The 23140-nt window shown below is 41.5% G+C and overlaps 2 protein-coding genes across 6 annotated transcripts in view; both read left to right on the forward strand.

Moving 5' to 3' along the window:
• The window catches only part of LOC105300429 (zinc finger protein 555-like), a 14383-nt gene extending 12236 nt beyond the window's left edge, over positions 1 to 2147 (forward strand). For all 5 annotated transcript variants that reach the window (XM_011372647.2, XM_023538082.1, XM_011372651.2 and 2 more), the window contains one exon: positions 1867 to 2147. In XM_011372647.2, coding sequence (XP_011370949.1) covers positions 1867 to 1992 — 126 coding nt within the window. In that variant the 3' untranslated portion in view covers positions 1993 to 2147. The remainder of the gene's footprint in view (positions 1 to 1866) is intronic.
• Positions 2148 to 4370: 2223 nt separating this feature from the next.
• On the forward strand, positions 4371 to 22751 carry ZNF556 (zinc finger protein 556). The gene is given in 9 exon segments (XM_023538113.1): positions 4371 to 4385; positions 10485 to 10631; positions 14426 to 14550; positions 14956 to 15028; positions 20419 to 20545; positions 20986 to 21169; positions 21570 to 22264; positions 22267 to 22451; positions 22453 to 22751. Coding segments are annotated over 9 exon segments (1713 nt in total). The 3' UTR covers positions 22615 to 22751.
• The last annotated feature ends 389 nt before the right edge of the window (positions 22752 to 23140 follow it).

The following is a 23140-nucleotide window of genomic DNA, read 5'->3' on the forward strand; positions in this document are numbered from 1 at the left end:
GAGACAAGAGAGGTGAGTTGTACCCACAAGTAGTAATAGTATTTCAGGAGGGACTTCTAGTATGTCATGAAATTTAAAAAGCAAACAAACAAACAGACCAAAAGCCCACACAATCCTAGATCGAATTTGTTTATTCACAGAGATTTTCACCAAACCATTTCCTCAAATGTGACGTAGATGCTGAGTGTTAAAACAGTTGAAACAATTAGGAGGAAAGCCCATGTTTTAGAAAAACTTTTTTCATAATGGCCGTGGTCGAGCCATTCAGGTCTTTCTGTTTTAAAGTAAATCAGGGTAGAAAACTTACATATTCACTGAAATTGGTGAAAATGTAATTCTAATACTTAATAAATATTAAGAAATCGTTATTAATCAAACTACTGATAACACGTTTCCCCTTTTTTTAACAGAAATCACGTGATGGAGAGACTCTGGGAAAGTAACGATCAATGTGGGGAAGGCTTCGGCCAGATTCCAAACCTTAATCTGTACCAGAAAACTCTTAGTGGAGTAAAACAGTATGAATGCAGGGCTTGTGAACAAGCCTTCGTGCACCACGCAGCCCTCAAGAGTCACGTCACCATTCACACTGGACACAAACCGTATCAGTGTCGGGAATGTGGGCAGGCCTATAGTTGTCGTTCACGTCTAAGAATGCATGTGAGAACCCACAAAGGAGAGAGGCCCTATGCATGTAAATTATGTGGAAAAACCTTTCCTCGTACTTCTTCCCTCAACCGGCATATAAGGATTCATACTGCTGAGAAAACCTACGAGTGTCAGCAGTGTGGAAAAGCCTTCATCGATTTTTCAAGTCTTACTAGTCACGTGAGAACGCACACTGGCGAGAAGCCCTATAAATGTAAGGAATGTGGGAAAGCCTTCAGTTATTCCTCAACTTTTCGAAGACACATGATAACACACACTGGAGAGAAGCCCTATAAGTGTAAGGACTGTGGGGAAGCCTTCAGCTATTCCTCAACTTTTCGCAGGCATGTGATATCACACACTGGGGAGACACCACATAAATGTAAGGAATGTGGAGAAGCCTTCAGTTACTTCTCAGCTTTTCGAAGACACATGATATCACATACTGGGGAGAAACCCTATGACTGTAAACAGTGTGGGAAAACCTTCATCTATCTCCAGTCTTTTCGAAGACATGAAAGGATTCACACTGGAGAGAAACCCTATGAATGCAAACAGTGTGGGAAAACGTTTATTTACCCCCAGTCCTTCCGAAGACATGAAAGGACTCACAGTGGAGAGAAACCCTATGAATGTAACCAGTGTGGGAAAGCCTTCAGCCACCCCTCATCCTTTCGAGGACATATGAGAGTGCACACTGGAGAGAAACCTTATGAATGCACTCAATGTGGGAAAACTTTCAACTGGCCCATATCCTTACGGAAACACATGAGAACACACACTAAAGAGAAACCCTATAAATGTAAACAATGTGGGAAAGCTTTCAATTTGTCTGCTTGCTTTCGAGAGCACGTGAGAATGCATCCTGGAGACAAAGCATATGAATGCAAACTCTGCGGGAAAGCTTTCTATTGCCACAAATCCTTACAAAAGCACATGAGAAGGCACACTGCTGAGAAACTCTATGAATGTAAGCAATGTGGGAAAGCCTTTAGCTGGCCTGAACTTTTGCAGCAGCATGTGAGAACACACACCGCAGAGAAACCCTATGAATGTAAGGAATGCGGGAAAGTCTTCAAATGGCCGTCATCTTTACCAATACATATGAGGATGCACACTGGAGAGAAACCTTATGAGTGTAAGCACTGTGGGAAGGCCTTCAGTTGTTCCTCATCCTTAAGAAGACACATGAGAACACACACTACAGAAAAACACTACATATGTAACGTGGGACGTTCTCTTGCAAACGAGTTAATCTGTGATGCTTCAGAAAATTCACACCAGGAGAGGAATCTTACAAAAGTCGCAAATATGGTATTGCCTTTACGAGTATCTCATCATTAACGTGGACCCATAGGGAGTGTATTTCCAGTTCTTTTGCAGATAAACATGTAGGCGAAAAATAACCATCAAAGACTCTTAGTACATAAAGTTTGCATGGAGTGTTTTTTCTTACGTGTTTGTAAATAAAACCTTTATTTTAGTTTGTTGGACTCACAGATGATTTAAAGCATATTTTTAATATGTAAGTAGTTTAAATTTCTTCTTTAAGTTGTTCTTTTAGGCAGAAGTCCCCAACCCCCAGGCTGTGGACCAGTACCGGTCCATTGCCTGTTAGGAACTGGGCCTCACAGCAGGAAGTGAGCGGTGGGCGAGTGAGCAAAGCTTATTCGTATTTGCAGCTGCTCCCCGGCACTAGCATCACCGCCTCAGCTCCACCTCGGATCATCAGGCATTAGATTCTCATAGGAGCACCAGTCCCAGGTGCCAAAAAAGTTGGGGAACGCTGCTTTAAGAGGGGCTATTGGAACAATGACCTGTTGGTATTCATTGGACTTTTATTTTTTATTGGCCCAATGTGGCAGATATTAGATATCACCCATCATATATTTTCAACCTTTCTTATTAAGAGTCTTTATTTTTAACCAGAGGAGCCTTAGTTCATTTTTTTATAAATAGTTGGCAGACATTTGTAATTATGCAGTTTTTCAAAGTATGTAGTCTGTGTGGATTGTTTTCAACTTTTGTCTGTTTCTGTTTGTCCTTGCTTCTAATTGGGAATTGGACAATAGGCTTTTATGCATAAGAGACCCTTATATGATCTTGAGATACAGAGTTTCAGATCTTCCTTCTGGATTCGTGTCATGTTAACATGGGTAAATTTGGGAACTACATTTCCCAGAATCCCGTCCCTTCATGATTCCATGTTCGCACATACCAGTAGCCTAACTTGGCGTGAAATTTGGACGACACAAATGAAGAAGCCATTACTAAGTTTTTGGAGCTGCTCTAAAGTTTCATAGATGCACAGGGGCTTCTGGACATCAGCTTTCAGCCCATTTCCCTGAATTTTTGCTCTGCCAATCAAAGATATCATCAAAAGAAACACCGAGTGCTTGATTTACATTTTCCTGAGCGGTATAGGCTTCCACAGATACGTCTGTAGCTTAGTATCGAGGATCCACTTGTGCGGTCAGGCACTCACCATTTGGATTTTCCTACAAACCCTAAGGTGTGCCCCAGACCACTAATTCAGACTCATGTTCTCTGATGCTATGATTCAACCTCTCTAGATGTTAACACATTTTATAAGGTCTAATTTACATTTCTTAATTCTTTTAGTGGCTTTTTGTACCTAAGTCCACCACCACAGAAACTGCAATGTTTTAGCAAAATAAAACAACACATGGACCTTTGTTAATCAATTGTGTTTTTAAGTGTGCTGACCCAGTCCTGCGTGAGGTTGAACACTTTCCTTCCACGTTAGATTTGGGGAGATTTCTGTTACTTGGTGCTGAATGCAGTTCCTTGACATGCGTTTAATTATACTATGTGTCATGAAAAACTATTTTATTTTCAAGGAAAATCTTTTGTAGATATTTCTTAGAAATATCCTGTTTACTGTGTTTTCAAATCACTTGTATCCTATTTGTTTCCTGGGGCTGCTGTAACAAAGTACCACAGCTGGGTGACTTAGAACAACAGGAAATTTTGTCTCATAGTTCTGGAGGCAGAAGTCCCATATCAAGGTGTGGCAAGACCAGCCTCCTGTGAAAGTGCCAGGGAAGTGTATGTTCCAGCTCTGTCCTGGCCCTGCTAGGTCATTGTGGTAGCACACCTTTGATCTTCACATGGCATTCTCCCTGTGTGGATGCCTGTCTTTTCATACGGCGTTTCTATAAGGACATCCTCCTATAAGATCAGGGGCCTCTCTACTGCAGTATGACCTCATCTTAACTATATCTGCAACAACCCTATTTGTACCATGTGGCCCACCACATCTCCAGAGGCACCTACCTGCTGTGCATGTGCACTGCTAACCTGTGCTCTTTGCCTAGTCTCAAGCTCATTGGCCTGGGAGAAACAGAGATCTCGGCCTCCACAGAGGGCCAGCTGCCTCTTAAATGCCCGGGAGGACATGGTTCCATAGTGTAGCGTTTAGCACATCTGCTTTACACGCAGAAGGTCCAGGGTTCGTACCCCAGTGGAGCCACGGTCCATGGCCTACAGCCATGCCACCCTGAGCAAGCCCGATGTCTGATCTCGGAAGCTAGGCAGGGTCGAGGCTGGTTAGTGCTTCGATGGGAGACCACCTAGGACAACGAGGTGCTGTAGGCATAAATAATAACAATAATAATAATAATAATAATAATAATAATAATAATAATAATAATAAAAGAAAGAAATGCCCAGGAGACACTTGGGAGCTCAGCCTCCGCAGGATGGCGAAGGTGCAGGTGGGTGGCCTGGGACTCAGAGAAGAGGCTGCACCAGAGACTTTGGGAGCTCAGCCCCCACCACTGTCGTGACAGCTGCCTGCCCTCCCATGGCTCCCACAAGAGCTCTCTGTGGCCCAATCTCCCAAGGCGACCCGCCTCCGGCCTTTGTGAGGACTTTGGGGCCACTCAGGGAGGATGGAGCAGGGCCTGTGGGCACACGAGACTGACGAGGAGAGGGCTGTGAGGGCACGGCCAGTCAAGAGATGGCACCATCGCTGCCCTCTCTGACAAAGGGGGGAAGCGGTGATGAGCGCGTTTCTGGGAGAGTCCTGAAGTCACGTGGGTGGCCGGAACATCATTACCCCAGCATGTTGGGCCCCTGACACTTCTTGCGCAGGTTTGCCTCTTATGGAAAGAGGCTTCTCGTACTGTGCAGGTTCAGGAAGCGTGACATCCCCATTCCGGGAGTGGAGATAGAAGTAAAATATACAATGCGTGTGATGTTCGTTAGTCCTAAGTAAATAGAGCTGGTGTGGGGGATGGGTGGGGTGTTGCAGGGGGCCCGTCATTGTGTCTCTACAGACCTCATCTTGGCCAGTGTCTGAGTTTGTGAGTCTGTGTCTGGGTGCGTCCACATGTATGTCCCAATGACAGAGTTTGTGTCACGTCACCCCCTGTGCATGTCTGGGAGAGTTCAGGAGTTTGAGTGGTGGTTGCCTCATCCTGGCAGGAGCGTCTGTGACGGCCTCGCTGCACCGCTGTACTGTTTCCCCAGTGTCGCTGAAACCCCAATACACAGTAATCCCAGGCAGATTTACAAGTGACTTGCATTGAACTTTTAAGAGGAAAATACTTATTGTCATATTAAATTCTAACAAAATAAAAAGGAGAAAGCTTCACAATTACTTTCAGTAGGTTACATATCGCAGAGTGCTTTTTCCTGCAGTAACAGCATGGCACATAGTGGCAGTAATTTGGGCCTCTCTAGAATTTCTCACGTCTGAATGTCTTTCCAAATATATTTATTTATTTTTTTTACTCCAGTTTCTAACACCAACACTGGTTCCTCCAGGTATACTCTTGAGTGATAACTATCATATGATTTAGTATTTTAGATTGCGATAATTAAAGTAAAAGATTGGGTGACACCAAAATGGGTCTCTAAAATGTATATGTTGTACTATGGTTAACACGATGCCATCCTGTTAGCTGGGTTTCCTGTAGAACACCCAAGAGAAACTGCTACGTGGCAAGAGTAGGAACACAACTTACATTTTAGTTTGAATTTATTCGATCTTTGAAAAAAGTTTAATTTTTTTATAATTATTTCAGTAACATTTTGTTTCCAAATATTTAAATTTACATAATCTTTTTTTGCATAAAGAAATGCAAGCACCCACCAACCATTCCAGTGTGAAGACTTTCTTGATCCTTTTCAATCCTATAAATTCTCTTCCTTCTCCGACCTGCCAGAGCACTAGTAGGGCAGGAAAGGAAGAACAGCGATCATTTCTACTTAATAAGTGGTATGTTTTGTCTGACATGAACTTGTCAATAGTGGAACTTTAAAATTTACTGTAATAGTGTAAATAACTATTAGTCAGATTTTGCTTACTACATGCTGCAATAAGCATTTATTTTCATGCTCGCAAGTCTGGTGGTTGGCTTGGGTAGATTGTTACATGTGGTGTGTCTTCAGGTCCATTCTGGAAGCTAACCTGGCTCTGATCCAAGTCTGTCCATTCTGGGGGTGATTCTGAACAAGCAGCACCTTGGGGAAGATTCCTCATGAGGGATCACCTGAGGTATAGAGGAAAGCCAAACTCACAGACATGTTTCAGGGTTTTTCGCATATTTGCTCACATAGCATTGATTTAAGCAAGTCACATGGCTCAAACGAAGGGAGAGAATTACAATCTTGCTGCCATGAGATATTACTAGATTGTTTCACAGGGGATTGAAAAATTTGAATCAGTAATGTAATCTAGCACACCATCTAAATACCTTTTTAGGAAAGAGATTGCAACACAGCATAATTATAAAGTACTTAAAAATTCTTTCATAAGTAGTTCTCCATTGTTTATTTAGTATTTTATTTTGGGGAAATTCAAACTTTGTATAAATAGAGCGTGGTTTAAGAAAATCTCATATACTGATTACCTGCCTGCAAAAATCTATGACATTTTTTTTTCCTCCTCAAGAAGGTGTTGTATCCTTTTGTGGTATTAGCCAGCCTTGATGACCATTACTTGTGTGATCAATTATAACTCTTGTGAAGAGTTACTTGGAAAAGATGGCATATATTTCCAGAATGTGGGGCAAACCACTGAACTTGGTGGCTTAAATTTATTATAGTCTTGCAGGTTAGGTGCCAGTGTGTCAGCAGGGTCATGCTCCCTCTGAGACTCTGGGTAGGGTCCTTTCTTGCCATCTTCTGGTCTCTGGTGGGGCCCTCAACCCTTGGCACTCCTTGGCTTGGCATTGCATCACTCCGATCTCTGCGTCTGTCATCATATGGCATGATCCCTGTGTCTTTGTCTTCACATGAAATGATCCTCCCCTTTTAAGGGCACAATCCCTATTGGATTAGGACCCACTCTGATGGCCTCATCTTGACTTGATTACGTCTGTCAAGATCTATTTCACACTTATTGCGGTATTTGTCATTGTTTTGTCATTTGTTATACTGTGTCCAGTATACATGAAGTTCTTCATGTATACTGGACACAGTATTTTATCAGATATATGATTTGAGCATAGTCCCTTGAGCTCTATGGCTTGTCTTTTTCCATACTCTTCATAGTGTCTTTGGGAAAGTTGTTTTTAATTTGGATGAGTTCCGATTTATCAACTTTGTTCAATCTTGCTTTTGGTGTCATCTCTTAAAAATCTTGTCTGAGGTCACAAAGAAATTGTTTTTTTTTTTTTTTCATCCAGAAGTTTCATTACATTTAAGTCTATTATGAATTGAGCTAATTTCTGTAAACTAGTGTGAAGCAAAGAGGTAAGAGTTTTTTGCTTTGGTTTGTTTTTACGTATGGATATCTGATTGATCCAGCACCGTTTGTTGGAAAGATGATGCTTTCTTTATTAAATTACTTTGACATTAATGCTGTAAAAAATCAGTTGACTTTAAATAGATGTGTTTATTTCCAGACCCTGTATTCTTTTCCTTTGATTTATGTGATTTACAAGGGAAGAGAAGTACAATTGATTTTTGACTTTTGATTTTGTACCCTGAAACTTTGCTGAAGTCGTTTATCAGTTCTAATTATTTCAGTGTATGAGATTTTCTACCTACAAGATCCTGCAATCTGCAAAAGTTTTAATTCTTCCTTTCTAATCCGGATGCCTTTTATTTTCTTGCCTGTCTTCCCTGGCTAGAACTTCCATTACAATGATGAATGAAAGTGGTGAGAGCAGACATATTTCTGATATTAGGGGGAAATTGGTCTTTCGGCATTAGATATGATGTCAGGTTTTGGATTTTTCTTTATTAGGTTAAGGAAGTTCTCTTCTAATCGTAAGTTGCTGAGTGCTTTTATCATAAAGGGTTATTAGATTTTTATCAAATGTGCTTTCCCATGTCCATTGATATGGTCATGTAGTTTTGCATTTTATTCTCTTGATATTGTGTACTACATTAATTTTCAATGTTAAAGAAATCTTGCATTCCTGGGATAAATCCCACTTGGTGACAGTGTATAATTCTTTTTAGATGTTGCTGGATTCAGTTTGCTAGTATTTTTGAAGATCCTTGTAATTTTTGTCAAATTAAGCATTAAATTCTTAGTCAATATTTCCAAATGAATTAAAGTTTAGGCATTTTTCTTCCAGGTAAATTTTGGTTGTCATTAGGATAACTCCTTATTCATTAATAACAGTAAATCTTAATGGTTTTATCAGAAAGACCACCAGTAGTACCACACCTGGAGTCAAAGATGGGTGGATTGAGTTCTAGCAACACACCATTAATGATTATGGGTTAAATCAGTGTTCAAAAAGACTTCATGATTTGTGCTTGTGTTAGTTGATTTGTGTTCAATTATATATTTGCCATTAACAATTGTGGCTGCTGCAGATTGATTGACACGATTTGCAGAAAACCAGAGGTTCGCACCTAATTTTATTAAGTGTATGGTCATCTGCACATTTCTACCCATTCTTGGTCTTCTGAGTTTTGTGAATCGATGCAAACCCATTGTAATGTTCTGGTAGAAGCAAGGTGAGTTACAGTGGCGGGTGGCGGGTTAGTTCTTGAGATGAACTGCAGACAGAGGGTACCATTTTAAGTAGCACTTCAATTTAGTTAAAAAGAAGGTATATGTGACACTCTCAAACAGGGAAATTTATAATGCTTTTTATAGGAGAAGGTGGAAGCTTTTTGTTTTAATCCACAAAGTTGAAAAGTCTCATTTTACGTTTTACAGGTATCATTTCCATATTGCATAGGTTTCCAGCACATGTTAGGGAACAGAAAAAATGTAACAGTATTTTGCTTAATTAAAAAACAAAGTCTAATCTTTGTCCATTTTCCCCATGTTAACTTATTTATTCATAGTGCTGTAGAAGTGCATGTGATTTGATAATCATTAGTACATTATTTGATTCCCCCGCCCCCACCATCCCTATCATCATACAAATGAAGAAAGTTTAGCAAAGGGAACAGAGAATCGTTCCTAAGCTCGTGCGGCTCATAATTATATTACTGGAACCTGTCTGTTGGAAGGCCTTAATGTGAGCCACCACCAGTGCTGGGTACTGTCAAAAGATTTAAAACCCAAAATAACACTGCAAAGTAAGTATACACAATTTTACAAATATAGCATCGAAATTTACACACAGGACCCAAAAGACAACATAGTGTTTCAATTACATGACATTCTTTGGGAAAAGGCAAAGGTAGAGATTTAGAATAGATTAGGGGTTAAGGAGGACCGGGAAGTTGACAAAAAAAAAAAAAAAAGGGCACCATGAATGGTTTTTGGGGGTGATCGAGTGTTCTGTATCTTGACTATGATGGTACAATTATACATTTGTGAAAACCAGTAGAACCAACTTAAAGAATTTTCATCTATCTACATTAAAAATGAATTAACGGAATATGAACAGCCACCAAAAAGCTTCATATCCTAAGGAAATATAAAACTCTCCTGAGCCTTGATGTCTTGGTTGCAACAAGACTTCTTTCCATCACGTTGGGATAATTCTTGGAAAGAATCACGGGAGTTGGGAAGGATTTACGCCCTATCATGCCCTTTTCGGAAGCCAGTGAGTAGTCAGAAGAACCTTCTACCGCCCTCACCTCACACACATACCTAGAGGGAGCGAGACTTCTGGAATCTGTCTCTGATGTTACACCAGGTTCTTCGGACCAGACTTTTAGCAATGCACTGGTTCTGAAACCTACAGGTGGACCCTGCTTGCGGGCGTCTTAGTCCTTGGGGGTCAGTATCGTTTCCTTCCGAGGCCTACCTTGAGGCCATTTCCACCTCTAAAGTTTAAGCAACCTCAGGTCCTGTGCTTTCTTGCTGGGGACGTCGTTACGGATCCCAACACCCCTTTCGCTGTTGAGAAAACTGTGGCAGCCCCACGTGGCTGGGAGGTGAGAGCAAAAACTGCAGGGGCAGAACCCATGTCACGGGGACACAGGGGACACAGGGCCCTCAGCCACAGAAACCCCTGCCGCTGCACATGCATCTGCTCTGCACGACCACACACCCCGGAGACTCTCAAAACCGCTTTTGACATCACAAAGACGCCTACTATCACTGACAACCACTGTTACGCATCACTGGACGCGACCTGCTTGCACGTTCAGGTCTGAGATCTGAGCCCCTGAGCCCCCAAGACGCCAACCACGCGCCGGATACTTCAGGGCCTTCTTTAACCGTGCGCCCCAGCCCAGGTCTTTCGAGTCACAGGCCGCCACGCATGCGCGTTTCTTCCTGGGTGGAACCCCACAGCGTGGAGCCCATTGCCTTGTGGGAAATGTAGTTCCGAAAGGAAGCCCCTCAGTCCCCGGGAGCTCCAGGCCTGTTTCCAGCATCAAACATGGGCCTGAGCCTAAATTAGCTGTATCCTAGAGATTCCTGGGAGTATTTGCCTTCGCTGAAGTGCGTGGGCGCACCGACTCCAGAGGGAGACCGCGAGAAGGTGTACAGGCGGGAGCGGAAACGGAAGCGGTGGAAGCCCCGCCCCAGCTTCCGCCCCCGCAGCTTCCGCCGCCGCAGCTTCCGGCCTGCTGGGTTCCGGGTTCCTCAGGTGAGTGGCGGTTGGTAGGGTGGTTTTAGGTCCTGATGTCTTCGTCTTTTCACATCCTCCTGCGCTCGCGCAGCAGCAACTTACGGGGAAGGCCCTGACGGTTTGACAGTCCACCGCGAGTAGATAGTTCTGCAACGGAGATGAAGGTGCCAGGTGACGGGCGGAGAACATGGTGGCTGTACTAGGGGAGAGACACCAATGATGCCCTAACGGAGCTACCTCGGTCTGCTGGCGAAAGACTCATTTCTGGAAGAATCCTAAAGTTCTGTGAAGTCTGGATCGACATAACTCTTGTCGTGTCCGACCCCCGAGTCAGACTCCCTGTTTCTAGTTCCTGTGTGGTCGGCATGGCTCAGGAATGCCTCTCCAGCAGGACAGCCGAAGGTCCATTTGGGGTTCGGGTGCTGGGGAGTAGCCTTCTGCCACAGTGGTTGGGCGCTAAAACATTTCGTTCTCTGAAGGTCCAGTGGATGTGGCTCTGTGGCGGCGTTTGTGGATAAACTCCTCTATGCGTGTGTCTCTTGATCCAGACAGTCAATAAATATTTATTGATATTCTGTGTAACAGATTATGTTCTTGGTTCTGCAGTGAACGGAATAGGCAAAATATCACTGTTTCTTTAACGCTGATGTTCTTGGGTACAAAAATCAAGTTATACAAGTAAATTATCCATTGTGTGGATGGTGACACTTCCTAAGGAGAAAAGCAGCTCGGGGTAGGGGTGTACAGAGGGTCTCGAGCTAACTATATGTGTCTGTGAAAGAGTTTGTTACTGCCTCTGGAACCGTTATCTGAGGGTGTGGCTTCGATGTGTGTCAGTGTGTCCACCTGTACTTCCCAGTGACAAAGTCTGGGTGATTTTGCACATATGTCTTGGGAATAGTATGTCTGTGAGGATCATTGTGTCCTAGCGGTGGTCTCTGTGTCCAGGTTGGAGTGTCTCTTTGTGTTTCACCGCACGACTGTGGTGTTTCCCAGTCTATGTGTAATGAGATATAAGGGCCTGGCAGGCTCAAGTTTACAACTGAGTTGTACTAAACCTTTAAGAGGCACACAGTTGTATTACTGAATTCTTCCAATATATAGGAAAAAACCTAAACGCTTCATGGTTTTTAGTAAATTTGTATGAGTTTGATACTGCATGAAATATGTTGGGATCAAGCTAACTTTTTAGGTTCGTTGAGTAATAACAAATAAAATACTGATACATAAGTCGTGACACATGCAAGTCCATGAAACCATCCCTATGATCATAATAATGAGCCACCAGGCTCAATTTTGAATGAAGAATAAGTTATAAATGGACAGTAGTTATAAATGGACAATAACTACAATAAGTTATAAATGGACAATGAAGAATAAGTTACATTGGACAGTAGAATTCCCAATATATTAAGTACCAAAGAGTGGAGCTCATTTCAGGGATAAAAATGTTTCCATATTATAAAATACGAACATTGCATATTTTACCAAGAAGATGCAGCACTCATTGCTAAGCAGTGGTAGAAATGATGGCTACATTAACACGTGGACAATATAATAAACTTATTGAAGATTTGCATGCGAAGAAGGAAACTAGAACAGTCTCAGAAGTTACAGCAAATGTTTATGACTTCAGAATAGGGAGAAAAGAAAAACAGGAAGAAATTGAGAAATTTAACACTAAGAGCAGTACAACAAAATGCAGAATAAAGGGATTACAAAGATCAATCACAGTCTGGGAGCAGTTATTTGCAGTACCTACAACTGAAAAAGATTCATGTCCAGAATATATAAAGAAATCAGATGAAACCAATAAATGTACAAATGAAGTAACGTGACTAATAAATATTTTATAGATGAAATATAAAATGCTCAATATCTGGTATTGAATATAATAAGGTAAATCCACTAGATAGGCAAAAATTAATTAAGTTCAATTTCAGTGTCAGTCATGTGGAATAAAACATGAAGAAATGGTGGGAAGGTAAATTCAGAGGCTCCATTGCCATTTTCTGTACATTTGAAATTACTCATAGTTTACAACTCAGTAAATTTTTCTCCAATGTGTAGAGAATTCATTATGCATGGGCACTTGGAAACAAACAGGATGATAGGAGCAGCATTTTTCATGACCTCGAAATGGCCCCCAAACCATAAGGACTGGAATGTATAAATAATTGGAAGACCCACAACTTCAGACACCATGTGTGAAACAGCTTGAGGCAAAAAATCGGTGATGACCATGCTTAAGGTAATTCTGTTAATATCTTTTCATAAAAATCTCAAAAGAGGCAAAGTTAAGCAAAACACTACTTTGTGATGAATGATTGATAGTAAAACTATGAAGGTTAACTGTAGAATCCCCAATAATATTCAATCTGGAAGTAGGGAAATGAAGTCAGAGTAGACACACTGGGGAGTCTAATATCTGCCCAAAGTCTATTGATTATTGTTTGTGCCAAGTCCAGAGAGTTTGTACAATATTATTTAAAATGAACATAAAACAGTTTATCTTTTCTAAGTATGATAAACCGTATCACAAAAATTTAAAGAATTATTTATGTTTGAAAAAATCTATAACTTAAAAATATTTATTTTACCATATCTGACCACCTACCCAGTTTGAATTTCAGTTTGGAAGGGATTCTCAAGTCTTTTATGCTGGATCTATTTAAGTTTATATTCATTTGAGCAGGATTTGAGTCGTGAAAGGTTGGGAATGAATCCAGTGCCTATTCAGATAAAACTGATTCCATAAAAATGTCATCATATACCCCTTTATAAAAATTAAGGAAATCATCTATTGATATGAGAAGAACTGCAGGATTTATAATTGAACAACAAAAAAATCAAAGTCTATATGAATGTGTAAACGATGTTACATTGATATGTCAAAGAGAAAAAAAATACAGAATTGAGATTGCCTCTCTACATAAACACTGACCATATGTACAGAAACTAATATATTAGGAATTTACGAGAATATGGGGCAAGTGGACATGCAATCCAGATGTACACTAAGAGCGGGTTTAAAGACAGACTTATAAGTCTCAGGCAGATTTTTTTTAAAAAAATGCCATTCATTTAGAAAATTTAAAATATATATTAGCTATATTTTAAAATACTTTATAAGTCAAATGTAATACATTTTTAATAGGAAGCCTCTTTTATACACGATGATCCTCTAACCACTGCTTTATAAAAGAGGACGATATTAATGCAAGCCATAAAACGATTTTTTTTCAGTTGCTTGTAAATAACGTAAGTAGGGTAGGGAAGGGTAGGGAAGGCCGACAACGTCAGTGGCGACACATCAAAACTACGCAGACCCTGCATTGCACGTGGTGACGTCACTGCTAAATGTCCGTGTTCTCAGAGGGCACAGATCGTGGCCCCAGGCTAAGGTGACCTCGGAAGGACACCAGGCCCTCCTGTCCCAGCCCAGCCTGGGTGGCCCTCCTTTTCGGGACCGGAGGGTGGTGTTGCTCCATGGGGAGAGTAAATCTGGACGCAGGAAGTGCTACTGAGCTTCCAGAAGACACCTAAGTACGGCCTGGTGACCCAGAGCTAGTTCTGCTTGGACGCAAACGTCCAGGGTCTGGCCAGGCCCCAAAGGTCAGTCATGTGGTTCCACTGGTGGGAAACTGTCCACCCAAGAGCGCTGGCTCGGGTTGGTTAACTGTCCCAGAGGGAGAGCTGGGGCGGGGCCGGGAGCACCGTCCAATTGGAGTCCCCGTGGGGCGGGGTGTCTGGAGCACTGTCCAATCTGGTGGTGGGCGCGCTCCCAGCCGGGTAGACAGCTTTCTCTGCAGCCCTCGCGCCCGGGCGCACCTGCTGGTGCGTTCCCCGGTGTCGCTCTTGGTCGCTCTAACCTGCTGGGGCCGCGGGAAGGACGAGGTGAGAACCTGGAGCTGGGATGCGAGATGGTGAGTGCGAGGTATTGGGGCCGGGACCGGGAGGGACCGGCTCGAGCTGAACGGAACCAGCCGGAGGCGGCTGCGGGCGGGGTCTCCTATGCCCCTCGGGTCCCGACCCGAGTGTCTGCGGTGAGCCGCGGGGTGGGGTCCCAGCGTCCCGTCCAGCCCTGCGACGGTTCCGGCGTCTTAGGACGGCCCGGGGTGACCCGGCCGCGCACAGCTGCACCCGCCCGGGGGTGAGGGTCGGGGGATGCCAGCCCCTGGTCTGCTCCTCCCAGCGCACAGGCTGCAGGGGCGGGGGCAGTGGGGAGACCTGCACGGGGCCCGGGCTGGAGGGATCGGTGCTCGATCCCTCACTGAGCCCGACCCCTGTTCTCATTGCCTGGAGGGACACGGTTGTCTGCTGACCGGATGCTGGTTTTCAGGAGAAAAGACAGGAGCAATTCGGGCCCCCTGGAGGGAGAGAAACGAACCCAGAGGACAGGGAAAGCCCACCCGGTGAGCTGAGGCAGCCGCCTGCAAAGCCACATGCGCTTGAGACTCACAGCGGGACATCAACCGGTGCCCTTTGTACAGGGAGCATTTCAGTGAACAGGTGGTGGGGGCTGCGTGTCCCACGTGGTAGGATGGCCGCGCTTGACCCTTTGAGTCATCTATGTCTGTGTCCAGTTCAGCACTGCCCCTCCCTGGATTTGTCACCTTGAAAAGATTTATTTGGTTATTCGAGCCTCGGATTTTTCAGTAAATGTAAAATACATTTAACTAACAGACACTGAAAGATAAGATAAAAGAATTCTAAAGAAGCAAGGAAGAGGTGAATTTCAGAAATTAAAAAATGCTCTAGTCTTACATTCCATTTGTTAAAAATTCTTCTGTGCCTTTTTTCTCTCCTGGAGCTTGTGTGGTTGTTTCTCACATCTGTTGTTTTCTTTTCGGTGATGACAAATGGAATTCCAGGGCTTAGCCTTGAAAATGCTACTGGGAAAACGAATCAGAGAGAAGGAGAGAAAATCTTTCTCTGGTTATGGCTGTAGAAAATGAATGTATTTTCACACGAAAATTATTTGGTATATTAATTGGTGAATTACAAAGACTCACCAAAATGTCATTTATTTCATTCTGCTTTGATATTATCCAATGAAGTTGAATTCTCCCCCATTAGAATCTTTTATACCCTTCATTAGAATCATCTTTTATGTGTTAGCTTTTTACAAAAGCTTTATTGAGATAATCCACATATTGTACAACTCACCAATTTAAAATGCACAATGCAGTAGTTTGTTTATTTACAGATATGTGCAACCAGCATCAGTGTCAATTTTTGAGTATTTTCATTATCTCAAAAGAAACTTTATATCCTGTAGCTCTCACCCTCTGCCCCTCACCCCGCCCCTGCAGCCATAAATTACCACTAATATACTTCTTGTCTCTATAGATTTTCTTATTCTGGAAATTTCATATGAAAGGAATAATATAATTTATAGTTCTCTTTTCTACAAGTTCAAATCTACTCTTCAGTTCCGCTGGTGACTTTTAAATTTCAGTTGTTATGCTTTCCAACTCCAAACTTTTCATTTGGTTCTCGAATAACTCTGTCTCTTTAGTGTGGTTCTTTGTTTGATGGACCATTGTCATCATGGCTTCCTTTACTTCTTTAATCGTGGTTTCCTTTAGTTCTCTGAACATATTTATAATGGCTACTTTGAAGCTGTTTTCCATTAAATCTGACATCTGTTCACTCTCACATTAATTTTATTTAACTACAAATAAAATTACAAATTTTATTTGTAATTTATTTCTGTCCACTCTCACAGACAGCTTCTGTTGTCTGCTTATTATCATTCTGCTGTAAGAGTCATGATTTCCTTTTCCTTTGCACACCTTGTAATTTTTTTTTTACTGGGAACTGGACATTATAGATAATATATCGTAGCGACTTTGGGTACTGGCCCCTCTTCTCTGGAGGTCGTTATTGGTGTTTATTTGTATTTGCTTGGTGACTGGCTGGATTATTCTAGTCAAGGCTATTTAACTCCTCCTCCCAACCTCCCCATCCCCACAGTATTAAGCTGCCTTGGTTCCTCTTCGGGGAAGTTTGGCTCCAGGTATGCCCACAGTCACCCTGGGTTGGCAGTAGTGTTGGCAGGACTTTTTTATTTTCTTTCCTTAACCATCTCAAGCTGTTAAACTCCATTAATCAGAGCAGGCATATTGCTCTATTGTTTCGATCATGCCATCAGGAATACATTGCTCTACAGACGAATCCAGTCAAATTCAGACTCTTTTGAAGGATAGTTCCACAGGCCCATGTCTGGTATTTGTTTGGACCCAAGGAGGGCTCTTTCCACCTGTCTCTTTCCTTGTTTCTCTCCTGCAAACAAGGTGGACTGCATTTTTGCTAGTATCTTGAATCTCCTCCCGGTTGTCCTTCACCATACCCCTTGTTGAGAGCACCCTTAGGCTTGAACTTCTCCATGTTCTGTTGCTTTGGGAAGACAGTGCTTTGGGAAGAGACTAAGAACTACCTGCTTTACAGCCCGCTTCTTCCTCCAGTCAAAATCTCTGAGCCAGGCCACTGGCACAGGATGCGGACAATGGCACACTTCTTTCCCAGTGACACCCCACTTCAGGAGCTGAGCATACAGTGGAGGAAGGGCAGTGGCATGAGATCATCTCAGCTGGCCTCTCTTGGGTGTGGAACCTCCATTTTATTAGGCAGAATAAGAGCACTCAGGTCTCCCAGTATCTCCGCAGCCCTGTACCCACCACAGAGCCTTCGGAGGTGGGGCAGAAGGAGGGAGACCCACCTCTCCACTACACTTGCTGGAACTTAACCTCAGTAACAGGCAGCTGGAGTGGAATGAGAAATCTTGATGTCGTCCTTCTCCAGCTGGGAGCCTGTGTCCTTGGCTCCAGTCTGAAACTAAAGTCCAGCGAGCAGGGCGTTGTCCTGGCTCATATATCACAGACTCTCACATTTCTTATTGAATTTTCAGGGACTCCCTTGCATAGCTGTTTCTTCATTTACTGTATGCCCTTAGGACTATTTCCAGAGACTTTAAATGTGGTTGTTTTAAAAGAAACTGTTTTACCAGTTTCACTGGAGAGCAGGTCCACAGAGCCCCTGTCCTGTCATGTAGTTGTGTTACCTTTTTAACATTCGCTTACCGACTTTCTGTTGTTAGTAAATAGAAAGATAGATTTTTTTTTATATTGTGTTTGTATTCTGGAATATTGCTAAAAATCTTATTTTATGGTTCTCTTTGCTCTTTTAGGGTCCTACACACACTGGTTAGTGCTATGCATAATGATAAGCTTTCATTCTTTTGTAATTCTTGTACATTTGTTTATTTTCAGGTGACACTGGATTGTTTCTGTAGTATAATGTTGACTAGGAGTCAAGTAATGGGAATCTAGGTATGTCCTTTTTTTGGTAGAAGAAAACAATTCACTTCACTTAATTTATATGTTTCTTTTTGAATGGTCTTTTTTTGGTATGCCCTTTATTGCGCTATGCATATTACCATCTGTTCCCAAACGCTGTGAGTTTTTTTTCATGCATTTCATAACTAGAGACAGGAATATTATAAAATGGTTTTCTATAACTCTTAAGATGATTTCAGGTATATTAATTGGTTATAGATTTTATTAAAAAGTATAACACACATGCAGAAAAGTACATAAGATGTACTATGTACAGCCCATGCAAGTAATAAAACATAAACACCTGTTAAATAAAATCCAGCCCCAGATCTAGAACAATGCCTGACATCAGACACCCCACTGGAAATGATTACCAAGGGTAGGCCTCCTCGGCCTCCAGATTTTACCGATACCACGAATTATGTGATGATAGTATCCATACTTTTCTTTACACTATTAACACCCATATATGCAGCCTTAAATAAAGATATTCTAGTTATGAATGCTTTATATTGCATGTAAATATCATCATAGTATACATGCTAATTTGTGTCAGGCTTCTTTAGTTCAAAGTTATTTCATGGTCTTTCATGGAATAGTAACAGTTCATTCACTTTTATTGCTCTCTTATATTCGCTGGCAGGGATATACCATTATTGTTTATTAACTCTAGTGCTAGTAGCTATTTGGGTGTTTTCAAATTTTTGCCATTGTGGACCGTTCTCCTAAAAACATTATTATACATGTATCCACTTAGATGTCTTATTCTCATTCCCATCTCAGTATGCCCTATGGTGAACACCTCATCCTCTCCCCAAGAACCTAATCCGCATATTGCCTTCTACATCTCAGGTGGTGGGAACTCTGTTATTCCAGTTTTTGCTGTGTGAAATAATCAGAGACATTCACAACTTCCCTCATTCTGTCTTGCCCCAACATCAGGAATCTGTATTAGCTCTGCTGTGCTTGCCCTGCACACTCCAATGTGACCACCTGGGCTGACCCACCTTCTTCTCACCTAGTTATGGCTTTACTCTTCTAGCAGGTGTCCTGGCCTCTACATCTGTCCCCTGCAGCCTAGTCTCAGTATATCTGATGGATCGTTAAACTTATCAGATGAGATCACTCCTCTTGCAAAAGCCTGAATGAAGTAGCTCAGCATTTCTCACAGTGTCAGAGTTGACTAGCTCCCCACAAGATGATTTGCCCCACCTCCCATCACTCTCCAGCATCCTCAAATGTTACTCCCAATTTCTCTTTGCTTCCATCATACTAGCCTCTAGCTATGTGTGTTAGCTGAGCCATACAGGTTGCTATAAAAATGCCACATAGTAGCTTATAGACAACAGAAATTTATTTCTCACAGTTCTGGAAGCAGGGAAGTCCAAGATCAAAGCACCAGCATTTTCTGGTGAGAGTTCTCTTCCTGTTTCATACCTGGCACCGTGTCAATGTGTGCTCATATGGTGAAAGGGGTGAGGGATCCCTCCTGTCTCTTTCATAAGGACTCTTAGCCTGTTCCTCAAGGTTAGGGAGACCCAGAGTAATTCTTTTATGCTTCTAGTGGAAAGAGCTGTTCTGGCACCTTATAACTTCAGTGTGCGTATGTGTGTGTGTACTCAAAATTGGTGCATACCAATACCAAGGATTGTGAATGTGGGGATTACGGAAAGTCTAAGTTCTCATATCTTCTTTCTCCTTCCTCCTCTTTCTCAATATCTCTTCTGTCTCTAATGAATGGGATGTAGAGGAAGAAAGAGTAGCCACTGATTCTATGATAAATAAAAGACATAAGTAATACACATATAAGTTAAAATTAACATTTCTCCAGAAAAATGTCTTCATGTAGCCAGTTGAATCTGTCTACTTCTAAGGGCCTGGAGTACATCAAGACATAGGGTCTGCTGGCCCATGTTGCAAGTTGGATTTTCATTAAAAAAGTGGCCCTTGGACCACTCGTGGTTGGTGAAGGGGTAAGTAGGAAAAGCTTTTAGTCCTTCAGTGTGGTTTTACTTATTAGAACCTTGTCCAGTGTGGTTTTACTTATTAGAACTTTGTCCAGTGTGTTTTTATTTATTAAAACTTTATCCGGGTTTGAACTTGTGGTTCATATAGTGCAAAGTGATGTGGACAATAAGGAAAGATATGAAATAGCTTTTGTCACAAGGAATCGATAGTCACAAAATGGAAATATGTTTCATTTGTATACCATTTATCTCATTTTTCCAATGTGTTCTGGACTATTCTAGACTCTGAAAAAGAGAGAAACCAGACAAAGAGGGTCACAGTAAAAATGTAGAGTGATGAGTTCAGTGTGTTAGTGGTGCTGTTGAAACTATGACACAGGAACTGAGAATGGACACTGGGAGACCATAGGACCTTATTTGAACTTTTTATGAATTGAGCCTACTTGCCCTGTGTTGTCCGTGTCACTCATCCTCCTATATATATGTGGTTTGTCTTAGGACTCAGTGGTTTTTGAGGATGTGGCTGTGGACTTCACCCAGGAAGAGTTGGCCTTGCTAAACCCTGCTCAGAGGAAACTCTACAGAGATGTGATGCTGGAAACCTTCAGGAACCTGGTTTCAGTAGGTAAGGATGGCATGTTTCTTTCACTTAGTTATTTGGAGAATAAAAATTTCTTACTCATTAAGATTTTCAGATTTGGAATGTAGAAGGGAAATACATTGGTAAATAAGACAGACATGGTCACAGCCATCATGGTCCTAGAATCTAATAATTCTTCTGTGACAAGAAAAATCTACAAATTAACCTGTGTTTATCTTTGTCATGTTTAAGAGACGAAGAGTCACTTAGTGTCATCAGTGTTGGTGTATATCCATGGGTCACATTGTCGGCACAGAGGGGTTTGTCATTTGAAACCTTGTTGTGGGTTTTCTGTGTGTATTAAATTGCCTACCATTTTGACCTCTTGGGACTGTTAATAATGAAGTCCTGAAATGGCTAAAGGGAATGTATTTCCTTGCTCACAGGTGACTTCCTTATAAGATTGGTTCACTTTTTTGTTTCAGCTGATGAGATTCAACTTAAAACCAATGGGTCCACTTCCCAGAAGGATATTTTTGGAGAAAAATTATCCAATGAACAGAAGATAGCGAGGTTCACCAAAAATGATTCTTGGACCTCCCTTTTAGAAGAAAATTGGGAAGACCAGTGTACTGAAAATAAGCACAACAACCAGGGGAGACATTTGAGGTGAGTTGTACTTAGGAGGAAAAGCAGTATCCTAGTAGAGAATCCTAATATTTCATTAAGTTAAAAACAAACAAACAAACATAAAACTAGCTCTAAATTTATTTATTCACAGAGAATTTAACCTCTCATTTTTTTATTAATGTGACTTCAACAATGAAAGACAATCCAGTTGCAAACAATTTATCAGGGAACTCCAAGTATGAGAAACATTATTGTACTAATGGGCTGTGGTTGAACCCTCTTCTGAAAAATTTAGTTTATTCCACTTTGAACTAATTCAAACCGGACATAAAATTTCCATTTTCACAGAAAGTGGTAAAAATATAATCGCAGTACTCATTAATAAATATTAATAAATCATGAATACACAAACCATTAATAATGTGCTTTTCTTTTTTAGCAAAAATATGATAGAGAGATTCTGTGAAAGTAGTAAAAGTAATAAATATGAAGAAACCTTCAGCCATATTCCAAGTCTTAAGCTGCACAAGAAGACTCCTGCTGGAGTAAAACTGTATGAATGCGGTCAGTGTGGAAAAGTCTTCAGGCATTGTTCATCCCTTAAGAGGCACAAAAAAAGTCACACTGGACACAAACTCTATCAATGTGTGGAATGTGGGAAAGCCTTTAGTTGTTCTTCATACCTAAGTAATCATGTGAAAACACACAGTGGGGAGAAACCCTATGCATGTAAACTTTGTGGGAAAACATTTATTCGTTCCCATTCCCTCACTGGACATATAAGGAGTCACACTGGAGAGAAGCCGTACAAATGTAAGCAATGTGGAAAAGCCTTCAGTTGTCCTAAGTCCTTTCGAGTACATGTGATGATGCACACTGGAGGGAGACCTTATGAATGTAAACAATGTGGGAAAGGGTTCAGTTGTCCCAAATCCTTTCAAGTACATATGATAATGCACACTGGAGAGAAACCCTATGAATGTAAGCAGTGTGGGAAAGCCTACTGTTGGCTCACATCCTTTCAAAGACATGTGAGAATTCACAATGGAGAGAAACCGTATACATGTGAACAATGTGGGAAAGCATTCAGTTGGCCTTCATCCTTACACAAACATGTCAGAATGCACACTGAAGAGCTATAAATGTAAGCAATGTTGGAAAGCCTTCAGTTGGCCCTCATTCTTCCAAAAATGTCAGAATGCAGACTGGAGAGAAACCATATAAATGCGAAGAATGTGGGAAAACATTTGGTTGGTTGTCATCCTTGCACAAACATGTCAGAAAGCACTCTGGAGAGAGACCCATAAATATAAGTAATGTGAAAAAAGCCTTCAATTGGCCCTCATCCTTCCAAAAACGTCAGAATGCAGACTGGAGAGAAACCTTATAAATGTGAAAAATGTGAAAAAAATTTCAGTTGTCTCAAATCCTTTCAATGTCATGTGAGCACTCATAGTGGAAAGGAACCCTGTACATATAAGTAATGTGGGACATTCTGAAGGAAATTAATTAATGTGTGACAGTCCAGGAAGTTCATATCGGGAGAGAAGTCTTATAGAAATTATAACTATGGTATTGCCTTGATCAGTACCTCATCCTTAAAGTGGACTCTTAGCAAATGAATTTCCATTTTTTTTCAAATAAGCATCAAAATGAGAATTCGCTAAGTACATCTCAAGTATATGAATTTTGATATATAGTGTATGTTTTTCCTTGTAAATAGTTAATAATTATTCTGTTTTCATTTTGAAGTGTTATGCAGCTTTGAGTAATTTGAACTGCATTTTAAATTAAACCTAATTTTTATATACATATGTTTTATTGTTCTGTAAGCATGGAGCCATTAGACCAATGTAATGGCACTGTTTTTTGGGGGAGAATGTTTTTACTGGCCCAGTGTGTTCCAAACTGGATATCACTTAACCCATTACATATATTTCACCTTACTATTCTGAGAACCTACAATTTTTAATATTAACACTTTTTACTTACATAAGGTATGTATGCTCA

The sequence above is a fragment of the Pteropus vampyrus genome, unplaced genomic scaffold, assembly GCF_000151845.1.
Source record: "Pteropus vampyrus isolate Shadow unplaced genomic scaffold, Pvam_2.0 Scaffold212, whole genome shotgun sequence".
In the NCBI taxonomy this organism is placed as follows: domain Eukaryota; kingdom Metazoa; phylum Chordata; class Mammalia; order Chiroptera; family Pteropodidae; genus Pteropus; species Pteropus vampyrus.